General features: G+C 35.8%; 2 protein-coding genes, 1 long non-coding RNA gene and 1 pseudogene across 3 annotated transcripts; all 4 read right to left on the bottom strand.

The window, feature by feature from the left end:
• Positions 1 to 1051: 1051 nt before the first annotated feature.
• Positions 1052 to 4973, bottom strand: LOC133678762 (uncharacterized). The gene is made up of 10 exons (XM_062101252.1): positions 4577 to 4973; positions 4263 to 4506; positions 4032 to 4181; positions 3614 to 3671; positions 3428 to 3520; positions 2997 to 3062; positions 2803 to 2835; positions 2125 to 2216; positions 1878 to 1937; positions 1052 to 1762 (listed from the first exon to the last, which is right to left on the bottom strand). Exons 1-10 carry the CDS (start codon positions 4810 to 4812, stop codon positions 1484 to 1486), a joined length of 1311 nt encoding a protein of 436 aa, XP_061957236.1. The 5' UTR covers positions 4813 to 4973; the 3' UTR covers positions 1052 to 1483.
• A 2328-nt stretch (positions 4974 to 7301) lies between these two features.
• Positions 7302 to 10852, bottom strand: LOC133678450 (receptor-like protein 6; annotated as a pseudogene).
• A 6435-nt stretch (positions 10853 to 17287) lies between these two features.
• Positions 17288 to 18174, bottom strand: LOC133678943 (uncharacterized). The gene is made up of 2 exons (XR_009836065.1): positions 17778 to 18174; positions 17288 to 17680 (listed from the first exon to the last, which is right to left on the bottom strand). It is a non-coding gene; the product is annotated as an uncharacterized LOC133678943 (long non-coding RNA).
• Positions 18175 to 20381: 2207 nt separating this feature from the next.
• Positions 20382 to 25984, bottom strand: LOC133678800 (uncharacterized). The gene is made up of 3 exons (XM_062101309.1): positions 25681 to 25984; positions 25359 to 25608; positions 20382 to 20642 (listed from the first exon to the last, which is right to left on the bottom strand). The coding sequence occupies exons 1-3, from the start codon at positions 25914 to 25916 to the stop codon at positions 20382 to 20384; spliced, it is 747 nt and encodes a 248-aa protein (XP_061957293.1). The 5' UTR covers positions 25917 to 25984.
• Between the last annotated feature and the right edge of the window lie 597 nt (positions 25985 to 26581).

Genomic DNA, 26581 nt, shown 5'->3' on the forward strand with positions numbered 1-26581 from the left:
GCAGAAGAAAATGTTTGATTATTGAACTGTAACACAAGCACATATACATGCAACAAACATGTCTATTATTATTATTTTAATTTTTTTTATTAAATTTTATATATATCAATTTTGCATTTTAAACTTGAGACTTGCGAATTATGTATGCTCTAAATTATATTATTTTTTTAAATATTTTTTTTTCACTATGTTTTTTTTTTCTATGATAGAGTACCAAAAATTACACGCAGAATCAGAATCAAACCCCTTTCTTTTTCTTTTTGTTTTAATTTTTCATCTTGGGAACGAAAATGCAACCGGATTTCCCATGATTTATCTATCAGCAGCTTCCGTTCCCAAAGACGACGACGACGACGCAATCCACATTGTTAATGCACATCCTCCTCATCACCACCATTTCCCTCTGCTCTATCCCCACTGTCCTATCACATTCTAATCCAATTCGATTATCCACCCAACACAACATCAACAACAACAACAACAATGATGATGCGTGTGGAGAATGGAGCAGAACACCCCTTGTCTCCTCCTGTCCTGTTAAGTGCTTCAGGCCAGACCCGTTTTGTGGCATGGACGGTGTGACTTACTGGTGTGAATGTGATGATGACGATGCGCAGGGACCAAGGTGGCCAAGAAGGGTTTCTGTGAGGTTGGAAATAATGGGGCTGCTGCTGCTCAGGCTCTGCTCCTTGTTCATCTAGTTTGACTCATTGTTCTTGGTTTCTCCATCTTCTTTGGCTTCTTTTGTGGTGGATTTTCCCGGCTATATATATATATATATATATATATATATATATATATATATATATATTCCTGTGTATGCCTATAACAGTTAATACAAACATTATTGCTTAACTCAAACTGTGTTGATTAATCAATCATGCATCTGTTTTGTAAGTGTGAATATATTTTCCATACAAGCTTGTCTTTGCATGGAAGCTCAACGCCTGCTTTTGCCCACCTCCAGTACCCATAAAGATCATTTTGTTGGGGCCACTTTGTTGCGCTTGTTCGGAAAATAACACTATTTGCGGTCCAGAATCGTTCTGCATATCAAATAGTTGTTAAGGCAGTCATCCTGCACCTTTATTGAAACAAATTCGCGAAGAAAAATGATCCAGCTAGGCGGACACAGCTACGGGAATATGTGCAAACGGTCGCCTCACCCCTGCAAAATAACCTCAATGGTTCTTCCCATATAAATTTGTTAGCAAAAGTCTCCAGTCCCCGTTGATTTGAAGTTGGAGATCCAGGACAATAGAGCAGGCAAAAGAACAAACTGAATGGTTTCGGAACCCCCCACCCTATGGTCTAGTCTTCGAATTCTCTCTTTGAAAGGCTGAACTTAGAATCTGGCTTTTGTAATTAGTCATACAACTGGAAAATAGAAAAAAAAAATAAAAATCAAAGAAGGAAGTGGTGCGTGCATTTGGTGAATACTTTTGGCAAAATCAACTCATCATTCCTTCATATTCCACAAACTCTACTCAGCTTTCCCTTTTTTGCTGCTCTGAAGTGAAAATCCTGTTTCACCATTATCTCTGGCACTCTCATCCTTGGCTTTAGTTTCAAGGGAGGTAGCATTATCCTCTATAATTGTGGCTGGATCCACAGGTTCAACAGATGCACCTTCCACTAATGAAGAAGATTCATTAGGACCACCACTGGAAACACTACCGAGCAGGTTCTTATACATAGTGAAAGCTTGAGCCATAATATTGGCAGGATTGCCAGTAGCACTGGGAAGCAGAATTGTTGTCCCCTGAAAAAAGAAAAAAAGAAGGGACAGAAGGAAAAGAAGAACAAACATCAGAAATTGTAAACTAATTGCTTATCAAACCAGACAATCACAAGCACATTTGAATAAATCTCCTCACCTCTTTGGCAATGTTACCAAAAGCTCCCACATATTGCTCAGCAATTTTCAAACTAGCCGCCTGCAAATCATGCCACAAACATGAGCCTTGATGCACATAAGATATGCATGTCACAGTTGATTGTCTTGTGAACGCTAAAATGCAAGAATCACAAATCACATGTGGTATAAAACACTTGCAAAATCACTAATCTAAGGGATATATCTTGTTTATGCAACCACATCAAAATCTACATGGAGAACCTCACCTCAATTCCCCCACTCTTTTTAATATTCTCTGACACAATGGCAATTCCTTTGGCTGTTGCTTGTGCTTTAGCAATGATGGCTTCAGCCTCACCTAAAATATTATTGATAAGGATTTAAAAGGATATGAGATTGGCAGCCGATCATATGAGAACTATATAAAGATAAGCCATGATATTGCCCGATCAAGTCTGGTTGGTTATCAAATATTGTAGAGTAGCTAATGGGTCTAGAAAATGAAAAACTAGATCATCCAATGCTAAACAATCCAGGAGACTAGAAGAGCAAATTAAGAGCCAAACCTATTTTAAGTGCAACTACGTATCAGCACTACCATGTAAAAGCTTCAACAGATATGAAAAGTCATAAAATAACAAATATGTTCTCACATCATGTGGTTTGTTTAAAAAGTAATACTTGAGATGATACAGCCATCTCCAATGAAACCCAATCATAATCAGTGGATCATTGCACATATACACAAGGATATACGAAAGACAAGGATTGAAAGAAAAATGAGATTAGCTGCCTACAAAACAACTGTAACAAGATAAGCCATCATATCACCTCATGAATTTTGTTTGGTTATCTACTAATTTAGAAAGGCTCATGGGTATAGAAAATGAAATAGAGGAGCACCAATTGCTTACTGCACAGCAGAGAGACATGAGAAAGCTAACCTTGTGCTTTGTTGATGAGAGCTTGTTTCTCTCCTGTTGATGAAGAGAGTTTCCATGAAGAAATGATGGCAATTGGATGATAAACATTAAAGAAGTAAAACAAGTTCTATTTCAAAACAATACTCGAGAAGTTACAACCATCTCCAATGAAACTTGTAATCAACAGAATTCTTACGACACACAAGAAAACTAACCTTGTGATGCCAAGATCTGAGCACTCTTATGACCATCAGCAATATTAATATTGGCCTGTCTCTCTCCTGTTAAAAATAATCAATACAAAAGATTAGCAATGAATTGACAAATGAAGAAATATTGCAATGCCTCGCGACATTGAACAAATGGTTCTAAAAAAGGTTGCCTACAATTATTAAGCCATGCATAACAAAGATTTATAGATATGATAGGTGAATAAAAGTGTCTGCATTATGTAGCAGCAAAGATATGAGAGGCAGAAAAAATGCAATGAAAAGAAGCGGTGGAAAACGACCAAGCATGACAAGATGGCATGGCAATTCTGTACAAAAGGATAAAAATGATGCATGAAGTAAATTGCAACAAAGTTCGATTAAAGTGGAGTTAATTAAGCTGAGGTAAAACTGAGAAATTAAACTACATTTACTACCTTCAGACTCAAGAATTTGAGCTCTCTTTCTACGTTCTGCTTCTGCCTGCATCTCCATAGCTTGCTTCACCCCACGTGGAGGAGATATATCCCCTAAAGAAGAGAGGACAGTGAAGCATTAAAAGAAAATTCAACAGGAACCTAATCAACATAGAATATCAAATAAGATAAGGGCGGCTGGCTCACTTATTTCATAACGAAGACATCGGAGACCCCAGTCTGTTGCAGCCACATTGATGGCCTCCTGCAGAAATGGTGATAGTCTTGCATATTCAACAACATCCTTGTTTTCTTAAAATGCCTGATTTTCAACTAAAACTCCAAAACAACCTTAGAGTTTTAACTATGTTGATAAGACAAGAAACGGACAAGTGTCATTACAATTTTGAAGAACCAACCAAGTCACAATTTCCTGAAGCAGCAACCGATTTTGCTCACATTTATGATTTATGTCTGGCATTTCAATATATTATTAATGAATCGAAATGTTAAAGCAACCAATCTCTTCACGGCGAAATGTACTTCACATAAAAAGCACACTCCTAAATAAATAAATAATGTGAATACACTAAGAAAGGGTGATTGAAGTAAAGAGGTATCATACCACAATCTTTTCGTTGAGAGTGTCTCTTTCTTCAAAGGTCTTGTCAAGAGTAATCTTACCAAGCTCACTACGCATAGTTGTCTGGGCAAGTTGAACGACAGCATAGATGGGATTCTCAACACCATAAGAGGCAAGCTTAGGATCCACAATCTGTTGCACAACAATTTCAGTATCAATAATAGTAAATGATTGATTAACCCAAAGGGGAAAGAGAAAAGAGAAGGGGGAAACCTTGACATAGAGGACGCCGCCGATAAGAATGCTGACATTGTCTTTGGTAATAGCAGATTGATCAGGAATCTGAATAGCCTCTTCCTTCAAAGAGTGAACATAAGCGATTCGATCGACAAGAGGAATCAAGAAATGGATTCCAGATGGCAGCGTCTTCAAGTACTTTCCAAATCTCTCTACCACAAACGCTTTCTTCTCCGGCACAATCCGTATCCCCCAATTCACAGGTGGCGTAATCTCAAAACTAATGAATTATAATAAATTAATAATAAAAAATGGAAGAAAGACAGGGAGGGAATGGAGAATGAATGTACCTGGTGAAGGGGTCGCGGCCGGTGCGGAGGAGGCGGACGGAGATGGTGGAGGAGAGAGGAGAGGAAAGGCGGTTGTTTTGGGCTAAGTGAGAAGAAGGGGGTTCGAATAAGGGAGAATTGGAGGAGGGAGTGAGGAGGGTTCTTCCTCTGGAAGCGGTGGAAGCCGATAAGGAGGAGAGGTGGAGGGAGGTTCTTACGGCGTTGTTGAGTAATAAATGGCTCCTCCTCCTCCACATTTTTCTGTCTCTCTTTGTTGTTGCTGTTGAAAAACCCTTGGCCTACTTAATTATCGAACCCTCCCTCACTCTCACACTCTTCACTCTGATCTGCTCTGCTGACCCTTTCCCCAAGTCACTCTCTCTCTCTTTTTCCCCTCTGCACAGTCAAATAATTTATTTTCCGAAATTGTATTGACAGTGTGTGGTGGGTGGGTTTTGTTTTAGGCCCGACGTTTTATAATGGGCCTGTCTTTTTTTTTTCTTTTTTCTTTTAGAGTTTTTGTTAATGAATTGAGAAAATTGAGAGAACTTAGATTTATATAAAAGTGAGGTTTCACAATTAATAAATAATAAGACAATTTAATCATTTTTAATCAGAAAAAAAATAGGATTAGAGGATAAAAAAGAAGGGCCCCTGTAGTTAATCTTTTTTTTTTCTTTTTAAGCCCAAGAGTTTATCATATTAATTCTTAAATTGTTTTGGAATTAGATAGTTGGATATTAGGTAGTAAAATACCATTTAGTAGCTAGGTTTGTATCTCTTATTGTTTCTTTAGATAGTTATCTTTTGATGATTCTTGGGAAATTGTTTTTGGATAATATTTACAAGAAAAGGTGTTTTTTTCTTTGACTTTTGTGTAAAAAAAAGAAAGAAAGAGAAAGTGAAAATTAATGTCAAAGAATTCAAACGAAGAATATGATATTCATTAATTCGAGCATGTACCTAGTTTACAAAATTGAAATCAGCTGGTTTCAACGAACTGACACAAAATGATAGAAGAAGGTTTCTTGAACTATGGTGTAAAATTAATTAATTTTAGAGCTTGTAAAATTAATTGAGGTATATATAAGTTGGTTCGAATATTTATGTTAGTTAAAAAATAAAAAAGTTAAAAAACATGCAAAAAAACTAAATCTCACCTTCTAAAAATAAATTAAGAACCGATGCAACCATTTATAATCAAGGTGAATAGATATGAGCATTATTAAAAAATAATCCAAATTACTTTGATTGTTCAAACCAATTCGGGTAGTAAATTTCTTAAAGTTTCGAAAAAGATTTATTTGAGATAATTCATCTAAAATAAAAAAATTTAAGTCATCCAAGTTATAGTTCTAATTTATTTATAAGGTTTTAGAAATACTGAGATTCTAATTTTTATTAGTAAAAATTTTTCTTGAGCCTAGTTTTATTAATCCATATTTTTAATGAATTTCTTATAAAAAAATTAATGGGGCAATGGAAAAAATAGTATTAATTTTGGATTACCTGATTTTTTCAAAATTAATGGGGCACGTTCTAAATTACTGTACTGTAGCAATCTGGAAGCAGAAAAATTCTTAATATGAATTATTCATAAACATGCATGTTCTAAATAAGGCTTTTGAATCCTTCGCTGTTATCTCATTGCAATCCAAGTCCATGGTTATGAGTGAAATGCTCTGTTTCTGGCACCGGCCTCGTCTTCGCTTCATCGTTGCTACCCGTTTAATACTGTAAGTGCTGTAATATGCCTCACCCTTTCTTGTAGGTGCTTGATGTTTGACAGCTGCATCATTACGAGGAATGAGTCGGTCTCGTTTGCAAGATTTAAAGAAAACAAGAAAGCTGACAGAGGGGGTTTGAAGAACAGCAAGGCAGTCTTATTATTCTGTGTGATTTCTACGGTGCATATACATAGTTTATATAAAAAAAATCTTGTCTAAATAAGTTAACTGATAAACTAGCAACTAATCTTTAGGGTTTAATTACGAAAACTACAATCAAACTAAATCTCTAAGATAGATTTACAAATCAAGCTTTAATTGTTTTGATTCCGAATCCTAACAAGACTAGCCACCAAATTACATATTTGTTTTTTTTTTTCCAGTTGCAATTTGCGGCGGCATCCCATTTCCAGGAGCTAAGCTTTAACAAGGTTGCTTATTCACATTACTATTTTGCATGCATAAATCTATGCTAGAAATATTTGGAACTACTTACTTTGCCAACGCTTCTGTTTGCATGATAACACTGCCCAAAAGTAGGCAAGGAACAGAGCACTAGAATTGGTTGTGAAACGAGGACAGCGCCTGGTTGATCCGAGTGATGGAGAAAAAGTGGATGATTGGAGTTCTCCCATGGTTCTGAGGTCTTGAAAGAGTTCGACAGCGCCTGTTATACTCAAGAAGCTTTTGGTCTTCGTCACCAGGCGTGAGGTATTTTAGTTGTATGGATTCCTAGCTAGGTTCTCAGAACTAGAGCTCTGATACCATAAAGAAAATGATAATGCGAATGTTTTCTGTATTTTCTTTTTTCAATATTGCAAAGCTGTCCGACATATATATGCAGTTTACATACAATCTGATCCACCATTCTAGGAGCTATTCTAGGATTAACTTTGATAAATTGTTAATGAATCGAAATGTTAAAGCAACCAATCTCTTCACGGCGAAATGTACTTCACATAAAAAGCGCACTCCTAAATAAATAAATAGTGTGAATACACTAACCAATGCACTGCTGCATGCATTGGTTCTTTTTTTATAGATGTAAGACCCAAATATTCCATGCATCAAAACTAACCAAAAAAAAAAAAACACGCAAATTAAGTGACTCGAAAATATTCCATGTATCGAATAAAACTAATAAAAAAAATAAAATTAAAACACAACCATGAAGGAAAACAGAAGCAGTACGAAAGAGGAATCCAATTCTCTGAATCTGCCACTCTAGCGTTCTTCTCATGTCAACCTCCACTTGGTATCTCATAAGGTAGCGAGAATGTTTATTCCAAACTTCACTGCAATAGAAAAACATACAAATAATTTTTTTTATTTAATGAATCCGAAAGCGAAAGAAAAGACTAATCAAAGGAAATAGCACAGAAAAAATAGCATAAACTCTTGCACGTAAAACCTTAAGACGTCAAATAATGCTTGCAGAACTTACCTCATCTTACTAGCTCCGTTGTTTAGTTTCTTCTTGCACCATTCCTACGAGCATTCTTCTTCGTTCTTCTTGCCTTCAGATTCCATTGATCTTCAACCACTTTCAGAAACCATGCTGGTTTTCTTGTTCTGAACACAACGTATCCCATTGTGACTCCAAACACAAACCCACTTCCATACCCTATTGCCACAGCTTTCCATCCAAATCCTTCTCCAAAGAATTTTGAATCATCTCCATCGTGAAAGTTTGATGGCTGCAATGGTGGTGCCTCGTCATTATTGCATTCTTTTGGCATGGGGAATCCACATAAGTCCAAGTTTCCTTCAAATGAGCTTGCATTGAACGTGTTGAACTGCTTTCCCCCGGGTACGGGCCCCTCAAGCTTGTTATGTGAAAGGTCTAAGACTGCAAGAAATGTTAGATCTGCCAACTGTACTGGAATCCTTCCGGTAAGCAAATTCGAAGACAAATCTAATGATTCCAGATAGGTCAACATTCCAAATGATGATTGAATATGGCCTGTAAGGGAATTATGAGAGAGGTTGAGTTGTTGAACTGCTTTAAACTTTCCGATCATCTTTGGAATTTCTCCAATGAAACTGTTGTTTGACAAATCAAGCATTCTGAGAGTGCTTTGGATTTTCTCGAACTCAATCTCAACCCCTTTCCATGTCACTTTTATGGAATAGGCCATCATGTAAAATGGATTTTGATCATAGGCCATCATTGCTTCAAAACTATTGAAATACCCTATTGGTAAAGGTCCACTCAAATTATTGTTGGAGATGTCAAAGACCCGCAATTTGGAGAATTAATTTTTAGTAGTCGGACTGGTCACAAAACCATGGAGTTTATTGGACTTTAGGACAAGGATATACAGCTCTGGAAGCGTTTCTAGAAAATAGGGAAATGTGTCCTCAATTTTATTGTCACCAAGATCAAGAACTTGTAGCATTATGCAGTTGATGATAGACGATGGTATTTTCCCTTCCAATTCATTGTCATTTAGGTTGAGATATCCCAAGTTATTCTCTTTTGAAAATGGTGAAAAGATAGTGCCTTGAAGATTATTCATGCCAAGATTCAAAACTGAGAGAGAGTTGCTAAAGTTCCCTAAACATTGTGGTATAAAACCACTCAAGCTGTTGTTGGACAAATCAAGGAGTCGAAGAAATTTAAGCTTGCAAATAGAGGAAGAAATTTCACCTGTTAATTTACTGTTGGATGCAAGAGAAAGGGCTTCCAGGTTCTCTTGTTTGAAAATTGAACTTGGGATTGGACCATGCAAGTTGTTTTTGCTCATATCAAACAATCTCAATGAAAGAGTACTTATTTGAGAAGGGATAGGTCCTGAGAGTTGATTATTGGATAAACCTAAATTTTCAAGGAGGGTAAGGTTACCTAAAAACTCTGGAATCCTACCTGAAAAATTATTGTTACCGAGATATAAGGATTGAAGTTGCACAAGGTTTTTAAATGATGATGGAATCTGACCACTTAAATTGTTACCTATAAGGTCTAAACGAGTGAGCTCTGTGAGATGACCGATCAGGGTCAGATTTGACCTTATGATATTACATTCTCTGAGAGTCAGAACTTCCAACAACTTTAGATTTGTGAAGAAGTCATTTTCTAAATAAACTGAAATTGTAGCATGAGAAAGACCCAATAACCAGAGGCTATTACTCACATTGGATGAAGGAAAAGAGCCAGTGAGGTCGTCGTTGTTATTCAAATCAAGTACTTGAAGGTTTGGTAGGAGAAAGATGTTATCTGGGAACTTCCCTTTCAATCCACAATCCCAAAGGCCAAGAGCTGACAAGGATGAGGACAGATTCGCCAAGGAATTAGGTGTGACCAAAGGCATATTTACACTACCCAAACGGAGATTTCTTAGCATGGTTAGGTTTTGAATAATCTTGTCAAAAGAACTTGGTTCTACACTCAAATAGTCATTGAAAGAGAGATCAATTGAAACCAACTCAGTGAGTTGCCCAAGATCATCTGGAATTGAACCTGTAAGATTGCTAAATCTAAGATCTAACAGCTGGAGGTGCTTAAATTTTCTCACTGAGGATGGGAATTTTCCTTGCAATCCACATGAATAGAGTGTGAGTGATGACAAAGAAGAAGACAGATTCATCAAGGAATTGGGTACAACCAATGACATATCCACCCACCTCAGATAGAGTTCTCTAAGCTGGGTTAGATTTTGAACAAGCTTGTCAAAAGAAATTGGTTCTAGACTTAGATAGTCGTTTTCGTTTCCAGAGAGAGCAAGTGAAACCAACTCAGTGAGTTGCTCAAAATCATCTGGAATTGAACCTGCAAAATTGTTGTATCTAAGATCCAACTGCTGGAGGTGCTTAAATTTTCTCATTGAGGATGGGAATTCTCCTTGCAATCCACAGGAACGGAGTTTGAGTGATGACAAAGAAGAAGACAGATTCAACAAGGAATTGGGTACAACCAATGACATGTTTACCCGACTCAGATCGAGTTCTCTAAGCTGGGTTAGATTTCGAACAAGCTTGTCAAAAGAAATTGGTTCTAGACTCAGATAGCCGTTTAAGTCTCCAGAGAGATCAAGTGAAACCAATTTGGAGAGCTGAGAGATTTCCGACGGAACTTGACCTGCAAAGACTGAGTAGTTTAGGTTAAGATGTGTCAGGTTGGAGAACTGGCCAAATCGAGAAGAAATATGGGAGCTTTGGAAATCATTGTCAGAGAGGTCGAGCTTTTGAAGATGATGGAGGGAGAAGAGGGTGCTATTGGGATGGAGGGTGCCATAAAGCATGCTGCAAGCAAGGTCCAGTGCAGTGACTTGCCCGGTTTTCATGTCACAAGTCACCCCATCCCACAAGCAGCAGTCGGTACCCTCTTTCCACGACTCTGTCTTGGGATGCTGGCAATGCCCTGAAGCAGAGCTAGTAATGGAAAAGGACTCTTTGAATTGGAGCAAAGAAAGGCTTTGGTCAGGAGCACAGAAATGAGATGAAGAGGAGTAATTTGATGAAGAAATTGTTGTGTGAAAATGGAAGAGAAACAGAATGGAAGCGAGAAATTGAGAGAGGGACAGCGGTGAAAACCCCATGTTGGCTGGCCTTGCAGGATTCGAAAGTATACTTGGAGTGTTGAGCGAAAGATGAGAAGTAAAGATTCGCATTGGTACTATTTATACACAAACAAATCAACAGTTTATTAACTGACGACGTGGTCTGTCCCCTGGGAAACAAAGTGGCCGTAAACAAAGAAAGGAAAGTTCAGCGTAGTCACGAACTAAAGTCTTTTTTATGGGGAATCACTTACGACTTGGTCTGTCCTTTTTCTTGACCCCAAAGTCTTTGTTTCTAGTAAATAATTTCCCCGCAAAGTAATGGTGCTAATAATTAATTTTATAGATATCGGAGGTGGAATTTTACATGAAAATATTTTTAGGGAAAACAAATTACGAGTGCTTTACATACTGACTTTAATTTCCAAAAATTAAGAAATCGAGGCACAACATTTTCAATAGAAAGAATTGTTTTTTAATAATTTACAAACGTAGTTAATTCACATCTTAATTAGGTATGTGGCCATGCATGATTTAAGCACCAAAACGTAGATAAAGTATAAAAGAAATTACTGTGTCTATTATATATTGAATACCCTTTTAATGTTTTGATCACTTAAACTGTGAGATTATTGAATAGATCTCCATTTCTCTTTAGAGTAATATTAATGACTAAAATAATTAGATTGTGATAGATCATCCATTTCTCTTTAGATCATCCTTTCATTGACCTTCAAGTCTCCGCAACTAATATATAGTGTCAAACAAGTGGCGCAAAACATGGGACTGAAGGTTTAATGATTGAAAGTTTAAATATTTCCATACAAGTGTGGGAAACACGGCAATATTAGTTTCCAGGATATTTTTTCTAATATTCGGCTTTTGTTACGTAGAAATGAAATCTTTGAGATTTTGATAGGTTTAAAGTGTTTTTCACTTGAAAATGTATTAAAATAATATTTTTTTATTTTTAAAAAAATTATTTTTGATATTAGCGCATCAAAATGATCTAAAAACATAAAAAAAATTAATTTAAAAAAATAAAAAATTTTAATTTTTTCGCTTTTAAAGTCATTATTGATCTTTCTGGAGAAACATCCTTCGCAAATGTGTTGGAAACACGAGAATATTAAATTTTCATAAATGACATTTTTTGTGCAAATTTCTGAATAGTTCATTTACAATTTTAGGTAAAGATTGTTAATCAGAGCAGTGGGTATAGTGAAGAAGGCTTTGAGACGTGGAGATTAATAAAGCAATATTTGTCATTTGAATTTCTGGGCAATCCCCTTCCCCTCAGCAACAATGTTTTGTGAGTCTTCCTTTGTACAGTGTTGAATATTGCATTGCAAATATTTAAAGACGAGGGATCAAAGTCATTAGCTGGGTGTTTTTAAATATATATAAGAAGACTAAACAAGAGCAGTGAGTGTTGGAAACACGGTAATTATATTATTAATGAACTCTTACTTGTTGCTTTTGCATGAGTTGCCTTTAGAGCAATCCTTTTCATATTACATTCCCGTACAAGAGTGTTGGACACTCCGCAATATTATTCTCCACAATTGACTGCACAAGAGTGTTGGACACACCACAATATTATTCTAGCTATTCTTCTAGCTATTCATAGTTCAGTTACAATTTTACCCTAGTTGATGAAGATAAAAGTTGTAAATTCCTTTCCATGTTGTTTGAAGAATTAATCTAGTTGATTTGAGTTTTTTTTATTTATTTTTAATTGATTTTTATTTAGTTTTACCATTCAATATTTTTAATATTTGATTGATTATAAATTAAACTTTGTTATTTGTTTCAGTTTGTTTTCTATGAAATTATCATAATCTCATGATCTGGGTCATGGGTTTTGCAAGTTAACCCGAGTAGATTTAGATCATTCTATTGTGATCTTTTTTAAAATTGAATTTTTTCTAATTTCATCATTCAAAAATGAGTTTATTGAAAATTAAGCTTTATGATTTGTTTTATTTGAAGTTATCTTGGTCTTATGATTTATGTCGCGAATTTGAAAGGTTAACTTAGGTTGACCTAGGTCGATCCAATATATTGTCATCTCAATATTTTTTCAAAAACAAAATGTCTTCTTGATTTTTTTTTAAATATATTTTTATTAGTTGTCTAGATTGTTTACAGACTCGTCGAGAGTTGATTAAGTCATTTTCAGTTTAATATTTTAAATTTAGTATTCTAAGTTTAGTAGGATTCATTGTACTATATAAAAAACACTTATTAAAAAAAAATATAAGAGCTTAGTTTTTTATTGTATACCAAGATATATGTTACTGTGGATTATTTTAGTGAAATGATAATTTTGTTATTCTATATAAAAATCATTAAGCCTTTCATAAGGATAGAATTGTCTTTTTGTGATTAAAAAGTCAGTGTCAAATTAGATGGCGCCAAAAAGGTCTTTTCATATGTTTCAGCGCAATAAAATTACTTCATCTCTCTTAAAAAAAAATATTTTTAAACCTAGGTCTAAAGGCTTAATCGTATTTTTCTTAAAAAAAAAAACTGTAAAATAACTCATTTAACCTTGAAAGCAAAGATTTTATAACTTTTGACCATAAGCCTTTGCATCATTTTACATTGGAGTTTTTTTTTTGTAATATTCAAGTTTGTCGAGGGCTCTTTGGTAATTGATTTAATATAAATGTTATTAAAAAAAAAAGTTGCTAGTATAAGCAATGCATATGTTACCATGTAGGTTGTCTTTGCATCCTTTGGAAGATGCTTGAGAAGCCATATGATGGTCAAACTACAACATCCGTTTTGTTCGCGGAATGTGTTTCAAATGGCTCTTTGGTTTGGCACGACCAACTTTTTCTTTTTCCCCCTTTTTCCCTCTCTCTTCCTTGGTTTATGTGCTGACCCTCTAAAATTTAAAAGCAGCCCTTCATTTATTCTTTCTTTAGAATTAATTTTTATTCTTTTGATTAATATTTGTTTCATTTGAGATAATTTATGAAAATTAATTTTTTTTACAATATCATCTCCCTTCAATTTTTTATCTCTTATATTTGGTCCTTATTCTTTTAATTGATATTTGTTTTATTTGAGATGATTTTTAGAAGTTTTTTTATGAGTTCATCATCCTTTAGTTTTTTTTCCCACCAATTTGATCCTTATTCTTTTAATTATTATTTTTTTTCCTTGATAATTTTTTTTCCTTGATATTTTTTTTTATTTTATACTTCAACATGGAATTTATGAAAAAAAAAACAGGCTTTTTAATTAAGTCTGGATCTAGGATTTCACTTATTGTGAATTTGAGAGATTAGCTAAGTTTAGGAAATTCACTCAGGTTTGCTTCTTCTTCTTTTTTTTCCTTAAGTCTTTCTATTTGTTGATCTCTGTTAAATTTAGCTTTTTTATATATAGAAATCTTGTTTTTGAACTAAATTAAATATAAACATGAAATGTTCATCTCATGATCTTTTGTCTAGTTTTCCTTTTGGGTCATTGCTCTGATAGTGTGTACAGTCTGTTTTGGTGTTGTCATGGAGCATTTCATAATGACATTAGAATCATCTTGATAAGATCTTTCTGGTGGTTGAGCGGTGTCCATGATGGAATTTCTGTAGGTCTCTAATGGGATTTTCTTTCTTCTACTCTTGAATATCATAGTGACAACTTATTTTTTTATGGTTAATTACTGTTTTTTTTCACATTATTTACAATGTCTTTTTAAATCATATTATTAAATTTATTGGGCTTATTAAACTCAATTGAGTCAATAATTTGGATTTTATATTTTTCTTGCTTCTTAAAAACATCAGCATCGCCTTAACATTTTGTTTTTTACATTGAGAAAAAATTAACCCAGCTCATGGCATAACATGAATCACCTATCTAGTATATAACAACAATTGAGGCAAATCATAATACCATTTCAACACTATCAACCCTCGAGGCTTCTATTATTATTCTTTCTTTTTTTGAATCTCTTCCTTTTTTTATAGTGTGAATCTTGGAAGCATGTATTCTCCCCACCTTTGGACTTTGAGAAAAAGCTCTTAAAAAATTAGAAATGGTATTTGACCTGTGCTTGATCCCTTGGGAAACATCGATGGCCATAAACAAAGAAAGGAAAGTTCAATAGAGTCAGGAACTTGTTGGATTCCTGAATGTCATACACGCAACAAAAATAATAAAACTAAATTATTTAAGAATCCCTAGAATCATATTAGATAGATCTGGAATTGTTTAAAGATTTTATCACCTGAAGGTCTGATATTTTTTTGCTTTAAATAATTCTTTAAAAGCTGGGTTATCATAAATTATAAGTCATCCAATTGTCCGACCTTCAACGGTAATCCACACGAATTACTAGCGAGAAATCTCTTAAATCTCTATTTAGGAGAGAGAGATTACTATGCTTAAAATACCAGCTCTATGTTTTGTGACTTACATAGTTTTTTTTATCCAACAGACAGAACGATCTGAAAACATAAAAAAAGAATTTTAAATAAAAAAAGAATTTTTTTTAAATATTTAAGAGACACAATTTCAACCGCATTCCCAAACATTATCTTAGTTGTATAAATGACGTTAAGAGAATGACAAAATATATTTGAATTTTTATTTGAGACCCTAAATGAATATTTGGAAGTTCATTCATAAAAATATATACAACTTATGGTTTTGATTCAAAAGAGAAAGTTGCATTGTAATACATGGAAGGTAGAACTTGCTTCAAAATACTTATCACCATGATTTATGTAATTTGAACTCTTTTGTTTTTGGTATAAGTGATATTGTATCGATGAGAAAAATTTTTTAAGGATATATCAATATTGAATTGGTATATATATTAAGTGATTGTTTTTTTCCGTCATTGTGTTTGCTGATGAAGCAAACCATGAAAAATCAGTGTTCGGTAATAAATGAAACTTGATTTATTATTCATGGACCCCACTATTAATTGCGTTTAAAACGCAGGGTTGTTAGAAGCAGCTTAATGCTGCTTTCCTCTTCGTCATGTGGAATGGAACAGTGGAGTCACTCTCCACTGTTCTGGCCGGACCAAGTTGGGTCTGGTCTGGTTCAAAACTAAATGCATTGAACCAGTTTCAACCCAGTAAAAAAAAAAAAATTTTATTTTTTATTTTTATAATTGTGTTTTATTCAAAAAACTAGTGTTTATCGGTCTGGTCCAGAGCTAAATGCATTGAACCGGGTCCAACCCAGTAAAATAAAAAAATAAATTTTATTTTTTATTTTTATTTGTGTTTTATTCAAAAACTTAGTGTTTAAAAAAATTAAATTTTATTTTTTATTTTTAATTGTGTTTTATTTGAAAAACTAGTGTTTAACATTATAAAGTATCACTACATAAATTAGACGGAGATCGCTTGATAACGTAGTATTTGCAGAATTTGATTGCAATCCCAATTTTGTTCCTGATTATATTTTACCTGATATTGTTGCGCACCTAAGAAACTAAAAAAACTGTAGTTATTGTCGGATGTATTTCATACGTGATGGAATTGTAGATAGTTTAATGAAACAACAAAAAATATTTTATATAAAGTATTATTTATTTCATGATGTAATAGCAGTAGTTACATCTACAATATTTAAATTAAAAACTATTAATATTAATATGTATTTTTTAAAATTATTTTATAACCTCAATTTGAAAAGAATTCTTAAACAAACACATTAAACTACTTTTTGTTCAACCTTAATTTCAACTACAGTTTTAACCAAACATATATAAATACCAAATCAATCTCAACTAAAAATACTTTTTATAAAATAATTTTTTTCAAACTACAACCACAAAAGCTACCACAATACCAAACTTTCCACCGGGTTACACTCACACACCTTTAGATGGGAAAGAAGTATTCAGAAAAAATACGTTTCACAAAGTAAAAATATATGAAGTCTCTAGTACAACAAGAAAACCTCTGATTTCTTCATGTGCACAGATCAAGGACTTCGATAGACTAGACAAAGAGTTAACAATTTCTTTTCTATGGTATGGTATTTGTATTTTCTGACAATTGAAATCTAATTGCTATGGCTATAAATATATATATGTTCGTAAACTTCACGATAGTATTGCTAACAGGGAGCTGTTTTATCCACATATGAACTCTTTACTGAACCTCCACTTGACATTTCCATAACCGGGGGATAATGGACATCTCTTTCACCAAGAAGTTTTCCACCGCTCTGGAAGGCAAATGCAAGTCACGACCTAAACTGGGTCAGATGGGGCACATGTTGTCAGAAATCCAATTTTTACTTGTTTGAACATATGCAGAAGTTTCACAGAAGTAGGCTCGTGCAAAACTTCGCTAGAGAGAATTCCCAACCAAGGAAGTTAACATGGCAGCAAGCAAAGAACCAAACATAGCATGACGAGAAAATACAACAGGAAACAGGACTTCATCGAATTGATTTCCATTACATAACAAAGAAGTGAAAATCCACAGGAAAGAGAAAATAGTCAAGACTCGTCCGCATGGAAAGAAGACTTTATCGAATTGATTTCCATCTTATAAATTGCAAGATTTGTCTTCTCATTCCAGTAAAAGTTGGGACATAGCACACTGAACCTAATCTTCCAAAATCTAATAACCAGTACAATCATGTCATGACATCTTGTTAGTGTGCGTTCACCAGGTCTCGAACCCTATATCATGCTCTCTTAGATGCCTTAGCATTGTATATACAGCATTACCAAAAACGTGGGTTTTGTAATCTATTTTTTAGGAAGATCTTATTTTCTAGGCCTGGTTACTCTGCCAATGATGATTCTCTAGCTGGTTCTACCACCAAAGGCTCTAATCTCTCAGCTTCGTCATTTCCTTTAGGTATGATGAGACCATATCCACCAGCTTTTCTTTTGTAAACAATATTTATCTCACCTGGAATCAAGCACACAGCAACTCAGTACCTATATAAGTTAACAGATTGCAGAGGATAAGTGAAAAACAAATTGAAACAAGCTGCATAAGTTCATACCAGTTTCTTCATTCCTGAAACCATAGAAATCATGATCGACATTTTCCAGCTGCTCAATAGCTTCCGAGACAGTCAAAGGTGGCATGTCAAAAAACTTTGTGCGAACAACCTGGAAATCGGTTTAGAATTTAGAGAGAGAATCTATGGCAGACAAGAATGATATATGCAGGTTCGCAGTGAAATGAACTAACAAAGTTACAAATTGAAGGAATGTTATTTATATAGTTTCAACTGTTGGTATCAGTGCATTGTGTAACAGTCTGTTACCAACAATATCGAAAACAATTGAGGGAAGATAACTGTGAAACTTCAAAGTTTAAGGAAGAGTCTTATCCTGGTTGGAAGACTAACTCTAAGAGCAGAACATATAAGGGACAAACTCCACTCAACAAGATCTCTAGATAAGGAGATAAAAAACTTTTATAGATAATTTCCCCGCAAAGTAATGGTGCTAATAATTAATTTTATAGATATCGGAGGTGAATTTTACATGAAAATATTTTTAGGGAAAAAGAAATACGAGTGCTTTATGTAGGGAATTCCGACCGGTGATGTTCTAATATTTGCCCATTGGAGGCTAAGCACACTGACACAATATTTAACGTGGTTCGGCAAACCGCCTACATCCATGAGAGAAGTCATTGCATTATATAGGGAGAGTACAAGACTTACAATAATAGAGGAGGAGGAATCATCCCCTCTTTGGCAACTCTCAACCTCACTCTATTTCTCTCTTCTTAGTGCTACAATGGCAGCTACTGCTGGCTGCCTTGGCAGCCCACTCTCTCCTACATTTCTCACATCTTTGGCTCTACTTTCCCTCTCTCAACTCTCTCATTTTGCTCTCAACCGTATGCCTCTATTTATAGGCATCCATGGTGCTGCTCCACTTCTTTGGTCAATAATGGTGGCTGCCAACTCCAGCTCTTCTTCAACAAAGGTGGCTGCCAACTCCAGCTCTTCTTCAATAAAGGTGGCTGCCAACTCCAGCTCTTCTTCAACAATGGTGGCTGCACCTAGCAGCCCTCTTGGACAATGGCAATGGCAGCCATCCTCTTCTAGAAGATAGGCTGTAAATGCTCTATGATTGCTGCACATAATGGCAATAATCCTAACAATCACCCCCTTTGCTATTCATGTGGGCAATTGTTCTCTTGCTTCTTCAGCACATGCTTACATTCTGCAGCTCTTCCAAGCTTACCATTCCGAGAGCGTCTTTGGCCAAGTTTCCAGGTACTTGCCAAACCTTTTAATCACCAGAGTCATCCAAGCACCCCTTTGCTCACTCCAAAGGATCACTTCAACCAGATGATCTACCACATCACATCTGAAGAGTGTTAACGCTTGTCTCTGGAACAACACCCCCCTTCAAGCATATCAACCATGCTTGGCCCGGAATGATTTATCAAGCCTTACAAGACCCCCTCAAACGGATATTCCCAAGTGCGACAGTCATTGAGTATTTTAATGTGATCACGAGCTCACCACTCTTCCAAGAGTCTACTCATCCCGGAGTTGCGTCTGTCCTCTGTTCCACCCTAGAAACCACGCCTTACTTCTCCGTGAGTCTCTCGCTCTTAGTCGTAAGAGTCCAGGTAGCTCTCCACCTTTAACCATGAGGGCAGCCCATTAAAGGTTGATCCATCTCTGTCTTCATACTCTGAGTATTACAATGCCATTACCGAGCTCACCACCTTGACAAGAGTTAACTTGTTCCCAGAAACCTGCACATGCCCTCTGCTCCTACATAGCAGTCGCGTCTTAATGCTCCACAAGTCATCCACTTATTGTCCAAGGCAAATGTCTTCTAGCTGATTGATCTTTAGTATGGGGGCAATATCCATGAAAGTCAATCTTGCATTTGTCTTCATACTCATCATAGCCTCTTTATTGGCTATACACTTGTCCACTTATATCCAGCCATCACATTGGCTCTGGGGCGTTCTGAAATTGGGCTCCTATCATGGCCCTCAAACCTTCTCTTAAGGTGTCTTCGCCTGTTGTCATGAGACGGTCTGAATTTGGACTCATATCATGGTCCTCATACCTTCTGTTTGAGGTGTCTCCACCTGTCATCATAAGACGGTCTGATCTTGGACTCATATCATGGTCCTCACACCTTCTCCTTAGGTGTGTCCGCTTGTCATCATAAGACATCTGATCTTGGACTTATATCATGGTCCTCACACCTTCTCTTCAGGTGTCTCTGCCTATCATCATGAGACGTCTGATCTTGGACTCATATCATGGTCCTCACACCTTCTGTCTGAGGTGTCTCTGCCTATCATCATGAGACGTCTGATCTTGGACTCATATCATGGTCCTCACACCTTCTGTCTGAGGTGTCTCTACCTATCATCATGAGACGGTCTGAACTTGGACTCATATTATGGTCCGCACACCTTCTCTCTGAGGTGTCTCCGCTCGTCGTCATGCGGCGGTTTGTACTTGGGCTCATATCATGGCCCACACACCTTTTGTCTGAGGTGTCTCCGCTCGTTGTCATGCGGCGGTTTTGTACTTGGGCTCCTTTCATGGCCCACACACCTTCTGTCTGAGGTGTCTCCTCTCGTTGTCATGCGGCGGTCTGTACTTGGGCTCCTTTCATGGCCCACACACCTTCTTGCCTGAGGTGTCTCCGTCCGTCATGAAGCGATCACATCCTCCTTCATCGGGGATGTCTCCAGTGACTCTAAGATTCTCTACCACCATGTGGACTTGGAAGAGATCACTGCCACTAATCTCATAGAAAGAGAGAGCTGCGGTGCACTCTTCGCAATCTTCCATCTCATTTTCTATGTTTGGAGCTTGTATGTCTTTCTGCTTGATAGCTCCACCTACACCAACTCTCTTTGGTGTCTTCGCCTTTCATCGGCGGTTGCACCCCCTTAATTTGGTGCTTTTGCAACAACTCATCTTTCCATCCTTGCATGCATTGGAAAGGTCTTCGCTTGTTGTCTTCATCAAGAGCACAAGAGACTTCTTGTTGTACAACTTTTTTCACACAGTCTCTGCTCTGAGCTTCATCTGGGAACTCTTGTTCTCCTTGCATCTGTTGTCTCATTACAGTACCTCGTTGGATCCTTCGGGTACTCCTGCACAATCTCCGTGTGCTCTCGTGCAATTTTGATTCTCCAGATTTCTCCCTATTCTTTGCTTTTTATGTTTCACAGCAGCTCATCCTGTCACAACATTTATCCAAGTCAAAATAGGGTGCCAATCTTTATCCTCTTGTTGTATTTCTCTTCCATTATCAGGGTCTTCATCAATTCTCCCTTCGAGAAATTACAGTCACTGAATCTAACTTCTTTGGAGAAATCATCACTCCATCAGATCCTTGAACATACAGAATCCAACTATTCCTTTATGCCGTCATCTTGCTAGTTTTCAACAGTTTCATCACAAACTGTTACATATACAAAAATAGTACTGTGTGGATGATCCTTCAACTAAGTAAGTTCCCAGGAAAGATTTGGAGGGGTCACACTGGTCCCGCTTAAAACTCAATCTCCTAGACAGAACTTCTTAGAACGTATCTATCCACCATACTGTCTTTTTGTATATACAACCATTTGCTAGCTTTGTTGCGGCTTTCCTTTAAAAGTGATATGGGTTATCCCAGTTTTATACCTGATTTCTCAACATCTGGCGAGACTATCAGTTCTTAGATTCGTAAAGATTGGTCTTCATCAATTTCCACTCTCCACCTCAAATCGTCCACATGATCGGGTGTCCAGAGTATCCCAATTTTGCCTTCCTTCAAGGCAATTAAAATTTCTCCCCACTTAGCAGTTCAACACATGTAATTGGGCAAACATGTGCACATTCTCCTTCTTCATCTCCATCAACCACCATGATGACCTTCAGATGCCTCTTCATTGGGCAATCTCTTTCAATAATTCACCACCACCATTTTCAGTCTCAATCACAATGATCGGATCATACCATTGCATCCGGAACGATCAAATTAGCTGGAAACAAGTCTGAAATCATCCAAATCGCATTTCAGACGGCTAAGATTTGATCAAAACAATTCTGGCCTGATTAACGGCCCAGATTCAATCTCAGATCCGGTTGCATGTAGACTCTGCTGCACAGAATCTTCTCCCTTGGCTTGCGGCTCGACTCAAAAATAGCTTGGCTCAGCTTGGCTCGGCTCACGACTGATGACGTGGCAGGTGGGTCCCATTGTGCTGACGTGGCAGCTGACTAGGCGCTGGCATGACATACCTACTGTGCATGATGATGTCACAAACTACGTCATGCTGACGTCATCTATATCCGGGTCAGTCACATGGGTCGGGTCATCTGGTATTCAGGTCAGGTCAACCCATCCGAGCGAAGAAGACGCGTGGCGCGCGTTTTCGACGTTCGATTTTGACGCCGTTTTCACCACTGGCTTTGTCTCTTCCTCCTCTACACAATGGTATGGTCAAAATACAATTTTGACAACTTTTATTTTTGAGCAAAAATCAAACACCACTTCAAACCATAAGCTCTAATACCATTTGTAGGGAATTCCGACCGGTGATGTTCTAATATTTGCCCATTGGAGGCTAAGCACACTGACACAATATTTAACGTAGTTCGGCAAACCACCTACATCCACGGGAGAAGCCATTGCATTATATAGGGAGAGTACAAGACTTACAACAATAGAGGAGGATGAATCATCCCCTCTTTGACAACTCTCAACCTCACTCTATTTCTCTCTTCTTAGTGCTGCAATGACAGCTACTGCTGGCTGCCTTGGCAGCCCACTCTCTCCTATATTTCTCACATCTTTGGCTCTACTTTCCCTCTCTCAACTCTCTCATTTTGCTCTTAACCGTATGCCTCTATTTATAGGCATCCATAATGCTGCTCCACTTGTTCTTTGGTCAATAATGGTGGCTGCCAACTCCAGCTCTTCTTCAACAAAGGTGGCTGCCAACTCCAGCTCTTCTTCAACAATGGTGGCTGCACCTAGCAGCCCTCTTGGACAATGGCAATGGCAGCCATCCTCTTCTAGAAGATAGGCTGTAAATGCTCTATGATTGCTGCACATAATGACAATAATCCTAACACTTTACATACTGACTTTAATTTCCAAAAATTAAGAAATCGAGGCACAACATTTTCAATAGAAAGAATTGTTTCTTAATAATTTACAAACGTAGTTAATTCACATCTTAATTAGGTATGTGGCCATGCATGATTTAAGCACCAAAACGTAGATAAAGTACTTGTGTAGCCTCAAAATCAAGAAAACTTTGATTATTATATATATATATATATATATATATATATATATATATATATATATATATATATATATATATATATATCATTATCGTTCATAAGTACTTGTGTAGCCATCGAGCAAATCGGATGTGTCCAGTTGGAGAGAAAAAATTATGGAAGGAAAAATCTTGAAACCAAATATAGAAGATAAAAAACTGATCCATTACTCATAATAAATTAAATACGTTCTAGCAAATTATTCCTCAAGGGATTTTAAATCTAAGAGCAAACTATTTAATTAGAATTCATTTATATTTTTTAGTAGAGATTCCTAATAGCATTTTTTCTTGAACAAGTGATTTCTCCGCGTGCACTCCTCAAATAATTTCTAGCTTGACAGACAGACAAACAAACAAATAAATCATATAAAATTCTCAAACAATTATATGTCACAGTTAATACTTTTTGACATTTTTTATAACATTTTATTTGTTTATTTATTTTATAAGTTGGTGATTATTTTCTATAGAATGTTTACGCACATATTGAATAGATATGAACTGCAGTTACCTCACAAAGGGTGCAAGCAAAGGGAAACAAAAAAGAGGAAAAGTAAATACTTGAGATATATAAAATATGACTAAAATGAGAAACCCTATGTCAAACTATCGCTTTATATTATTTTAAATGACTAAAATGCCATTAAAATAATTAGCATGTTACCACTCCATTTTAAATGAGTTTATGATTTGAATTGGCAGTCCAAAAAGTTCTTTCTTTTTTCAAGTCTGTCCCTTTCATTGACCTTCAAGTCTCCGCAACTAATATATAGTGTCAACCAAGTGGCGCAAAACATGGGACTGAAGGTTTAATTATTGAAAATTTAAATATTTCCATACAAGGAGGTCTTGACTAAACAAAAGTGTTGGAAATACGGCAATATTAGTTTCCACGATAATTTTTGTAATATTGGGCTTTTGTTAGAGAGTAATTGACTGTCTGAGATTGCTGATAGTAGTTATGATTTAAAATATTTTTTGTTTAAAAATATATTAAAATAATATTTTTTTTATTTTTTTAATAATTATTTTTAAAATCAGTATATGAAAACGGTTTAAAAACATAAAAAAAATAATTTTTAACAAATTTATTTTTTTTTAATTTTAGAAAGAATATGCAATGAGTTTTTTTTCTTAATGAAATACGAGAGATTTATTCAATCACTATTATAGCCATTAAAAACATAGCTTAATAGATCGAAAGAAGAGTATAGAAAAACTCAGAAGAGTTAGAAAATTTACTACCACAACTATATCCACAACTAATTAAGTCATCTTCTCTAAGAACTCCTTGCTTGACTAAATGATCTGTAACAATATTATTTCTTGTATATAATTTTCCAACAAATTAATAGTGCTCATAAATTCTGTAGATATTATTGAAAGTGGGATTTCTGCGAAGCTTTCTTTGTCCACTGAAATTATTATTTTTTTTAAAAAAATCAACATACAAGATTCTTTTCTTTAGTAATTTACACGTATAGTTAATTCACAGCTTAGGCATATGGCAAGATTCTTCGATTAAATAATATTTTTATTCAGTCCCAATTTAAATTTAGGGTTTAAACAATGTCTCAATTAAATAATATTTTATTTCATTAATAAATTTTCATCATACCAACGGAATTAATTTATAGATGTTTAATTGTATTGTAATTTTTCGACTTCAAAGATTTTGAGAATACTCCAATTGCATAACTTGGAAATTCTAGGGTTCTATCGTGGAAATGGAGGATTACAAAAAAGCTTTTAGGGATGAGCTTTTTGCACCGAAGGTTGCATCTTCCAGCTATAAAGATGGATTTCCCAGGTTTGATAACAGCCATTTAAATAGCTTTTAGACCGACAATTAGAAGAATGGAAAAATTAGAATTCCAAAACTGGTGGGTTAAGTAATATAAAATCTAAAATTAAGCTCAAAATTCAAAATTCTACACCTGATTTGAAGACCTTACCGAAGTAGCCAGCTGATTCCGTTGTAGAGGACATTTAGAATCTCCTAAATAAATTTGAGTGAGTTCTAATTATCAGATAAAAAATTATAATCTATTACAATTTTGAAGTGTCATTACAATTTTGAAGAACCAACCAAGTCACAATTTCCTGAAGCAGCAACCGATTTTGCTCACATTTATGATTTATGTCTGGCATTTCAATATATTATTAATGAATCGAAATGTTAAAGCAACCAATCTCTTCACGGCGAAATGTACTTCACATAAAAAGCACACTCCTAAATAAATAAATAAATAATGTGAATACACTAAGAAAGGGTGATTGAAGTAAAGAGGTATCATACCACAATCTTTTCATAGAGGACGCCGTCGATAAGAATGCTGACATTGTCTTTGGTAATAGCACATTGATCAGGAATCTGACTAGCCACTTCCTTCAAAGAGTGAACATAAGCGATTCGATCGACCAGAGGAATCAAGAAATGGATTCCAGATGGCAGCGTCTTCAAGTACTTTCCAAATCTCTCTACCACAAACGCTTTCTTCTCCGGCACAATCCGTACCCCCCCATTCACAGGTGGCGTAATCTCATAACTAATGAATTATAATAAATTAATAATTAAAAATGGAAGAAAGACAGAGGGAGGGAATGGAGAATGAATGTACCTGGTGAAGGGGTCGCGGCCGGTGCGGAGGAGGCGGACGGAGATGGTGGAGGAGAGAGGAGAGGAAAGGCGGTTGTTTGGGGCTAAGTGAAGAGAAGGGGGTTTAAATAAGGGAGAATTGGAGGAGGGAGTGAGGAGGGTTCTGCCTCTGGAAGCGGTGGAAGCCGATAAAGAGGAGAGGTGGTGGGAGGTTCTTACGGCGTTGCTGAGTAATAAATGACTCCTCCTCCTCCACATTTTTCTGTCTCTCTTTGTTGTTGCTGTTGAAAAACCCTTGGCCTCCTTAATTATCGAACCCTCTATCACTCTCACACTCTTGACTCTGACCTGCTCTGCTGACCCTTTCCCCAAGTCACTATCTCTCTCTCTTTTTCCCCTCTGCACGGTCAAATAATTTATTCTCCGAAATTGTATTGACAGTGTGTGGTGGGTGGGTTTTGTTTTAGGCCCGACGTTTTATAATGGGCCTGTCTTTCTTTTCTTTTCTTTTTCTTTTAGAGTTTTTGTTAAAGAATTGAGAAAATTGAGAGAACGGTATGATTTTTATAATTTATAATTTTAATTTCTTAAGTTAGAGAGCTTAGATTTATATAAAAGTGAGGTTTCACAATTAATAAATAATAAGACAATTTAATCATTTCTAATCAGAAAAACAATAGGATTAGAGGATAAAAAGAAAGGCCCCTGTAGTTAAACTCTTTTTTTCTTTTTAAGCCCAAGAGTTCATCTTATTAATGCTTAAATTGTTTTGGAATTAGATGGTTGGATATTAGCTAGTAAAATACCATTTAGTAGCTAGGTTTGTATCTCTTATATATTGTTTCTTTAGATAGTTATCTTATGATGATTTTTGGGAAATATTTGTTTCTGGATAATTACTACAAGAAAAGGTGTTTTTTTCT

The sequence above is a fragment of the Populus nigra genome, chromosome 18, assembly GCF_951802175.1.
Source record: "Populus nigra chromosome 18, ddPopNigr1.1, whole genome shotgun sequence".
Taxonomy (NCBI): Eukaryota; Viridiplantae; Streptophyta; class Magnoliopsida; order Malpighiales; family Salicaceae; genus Populus; species Populus nigra.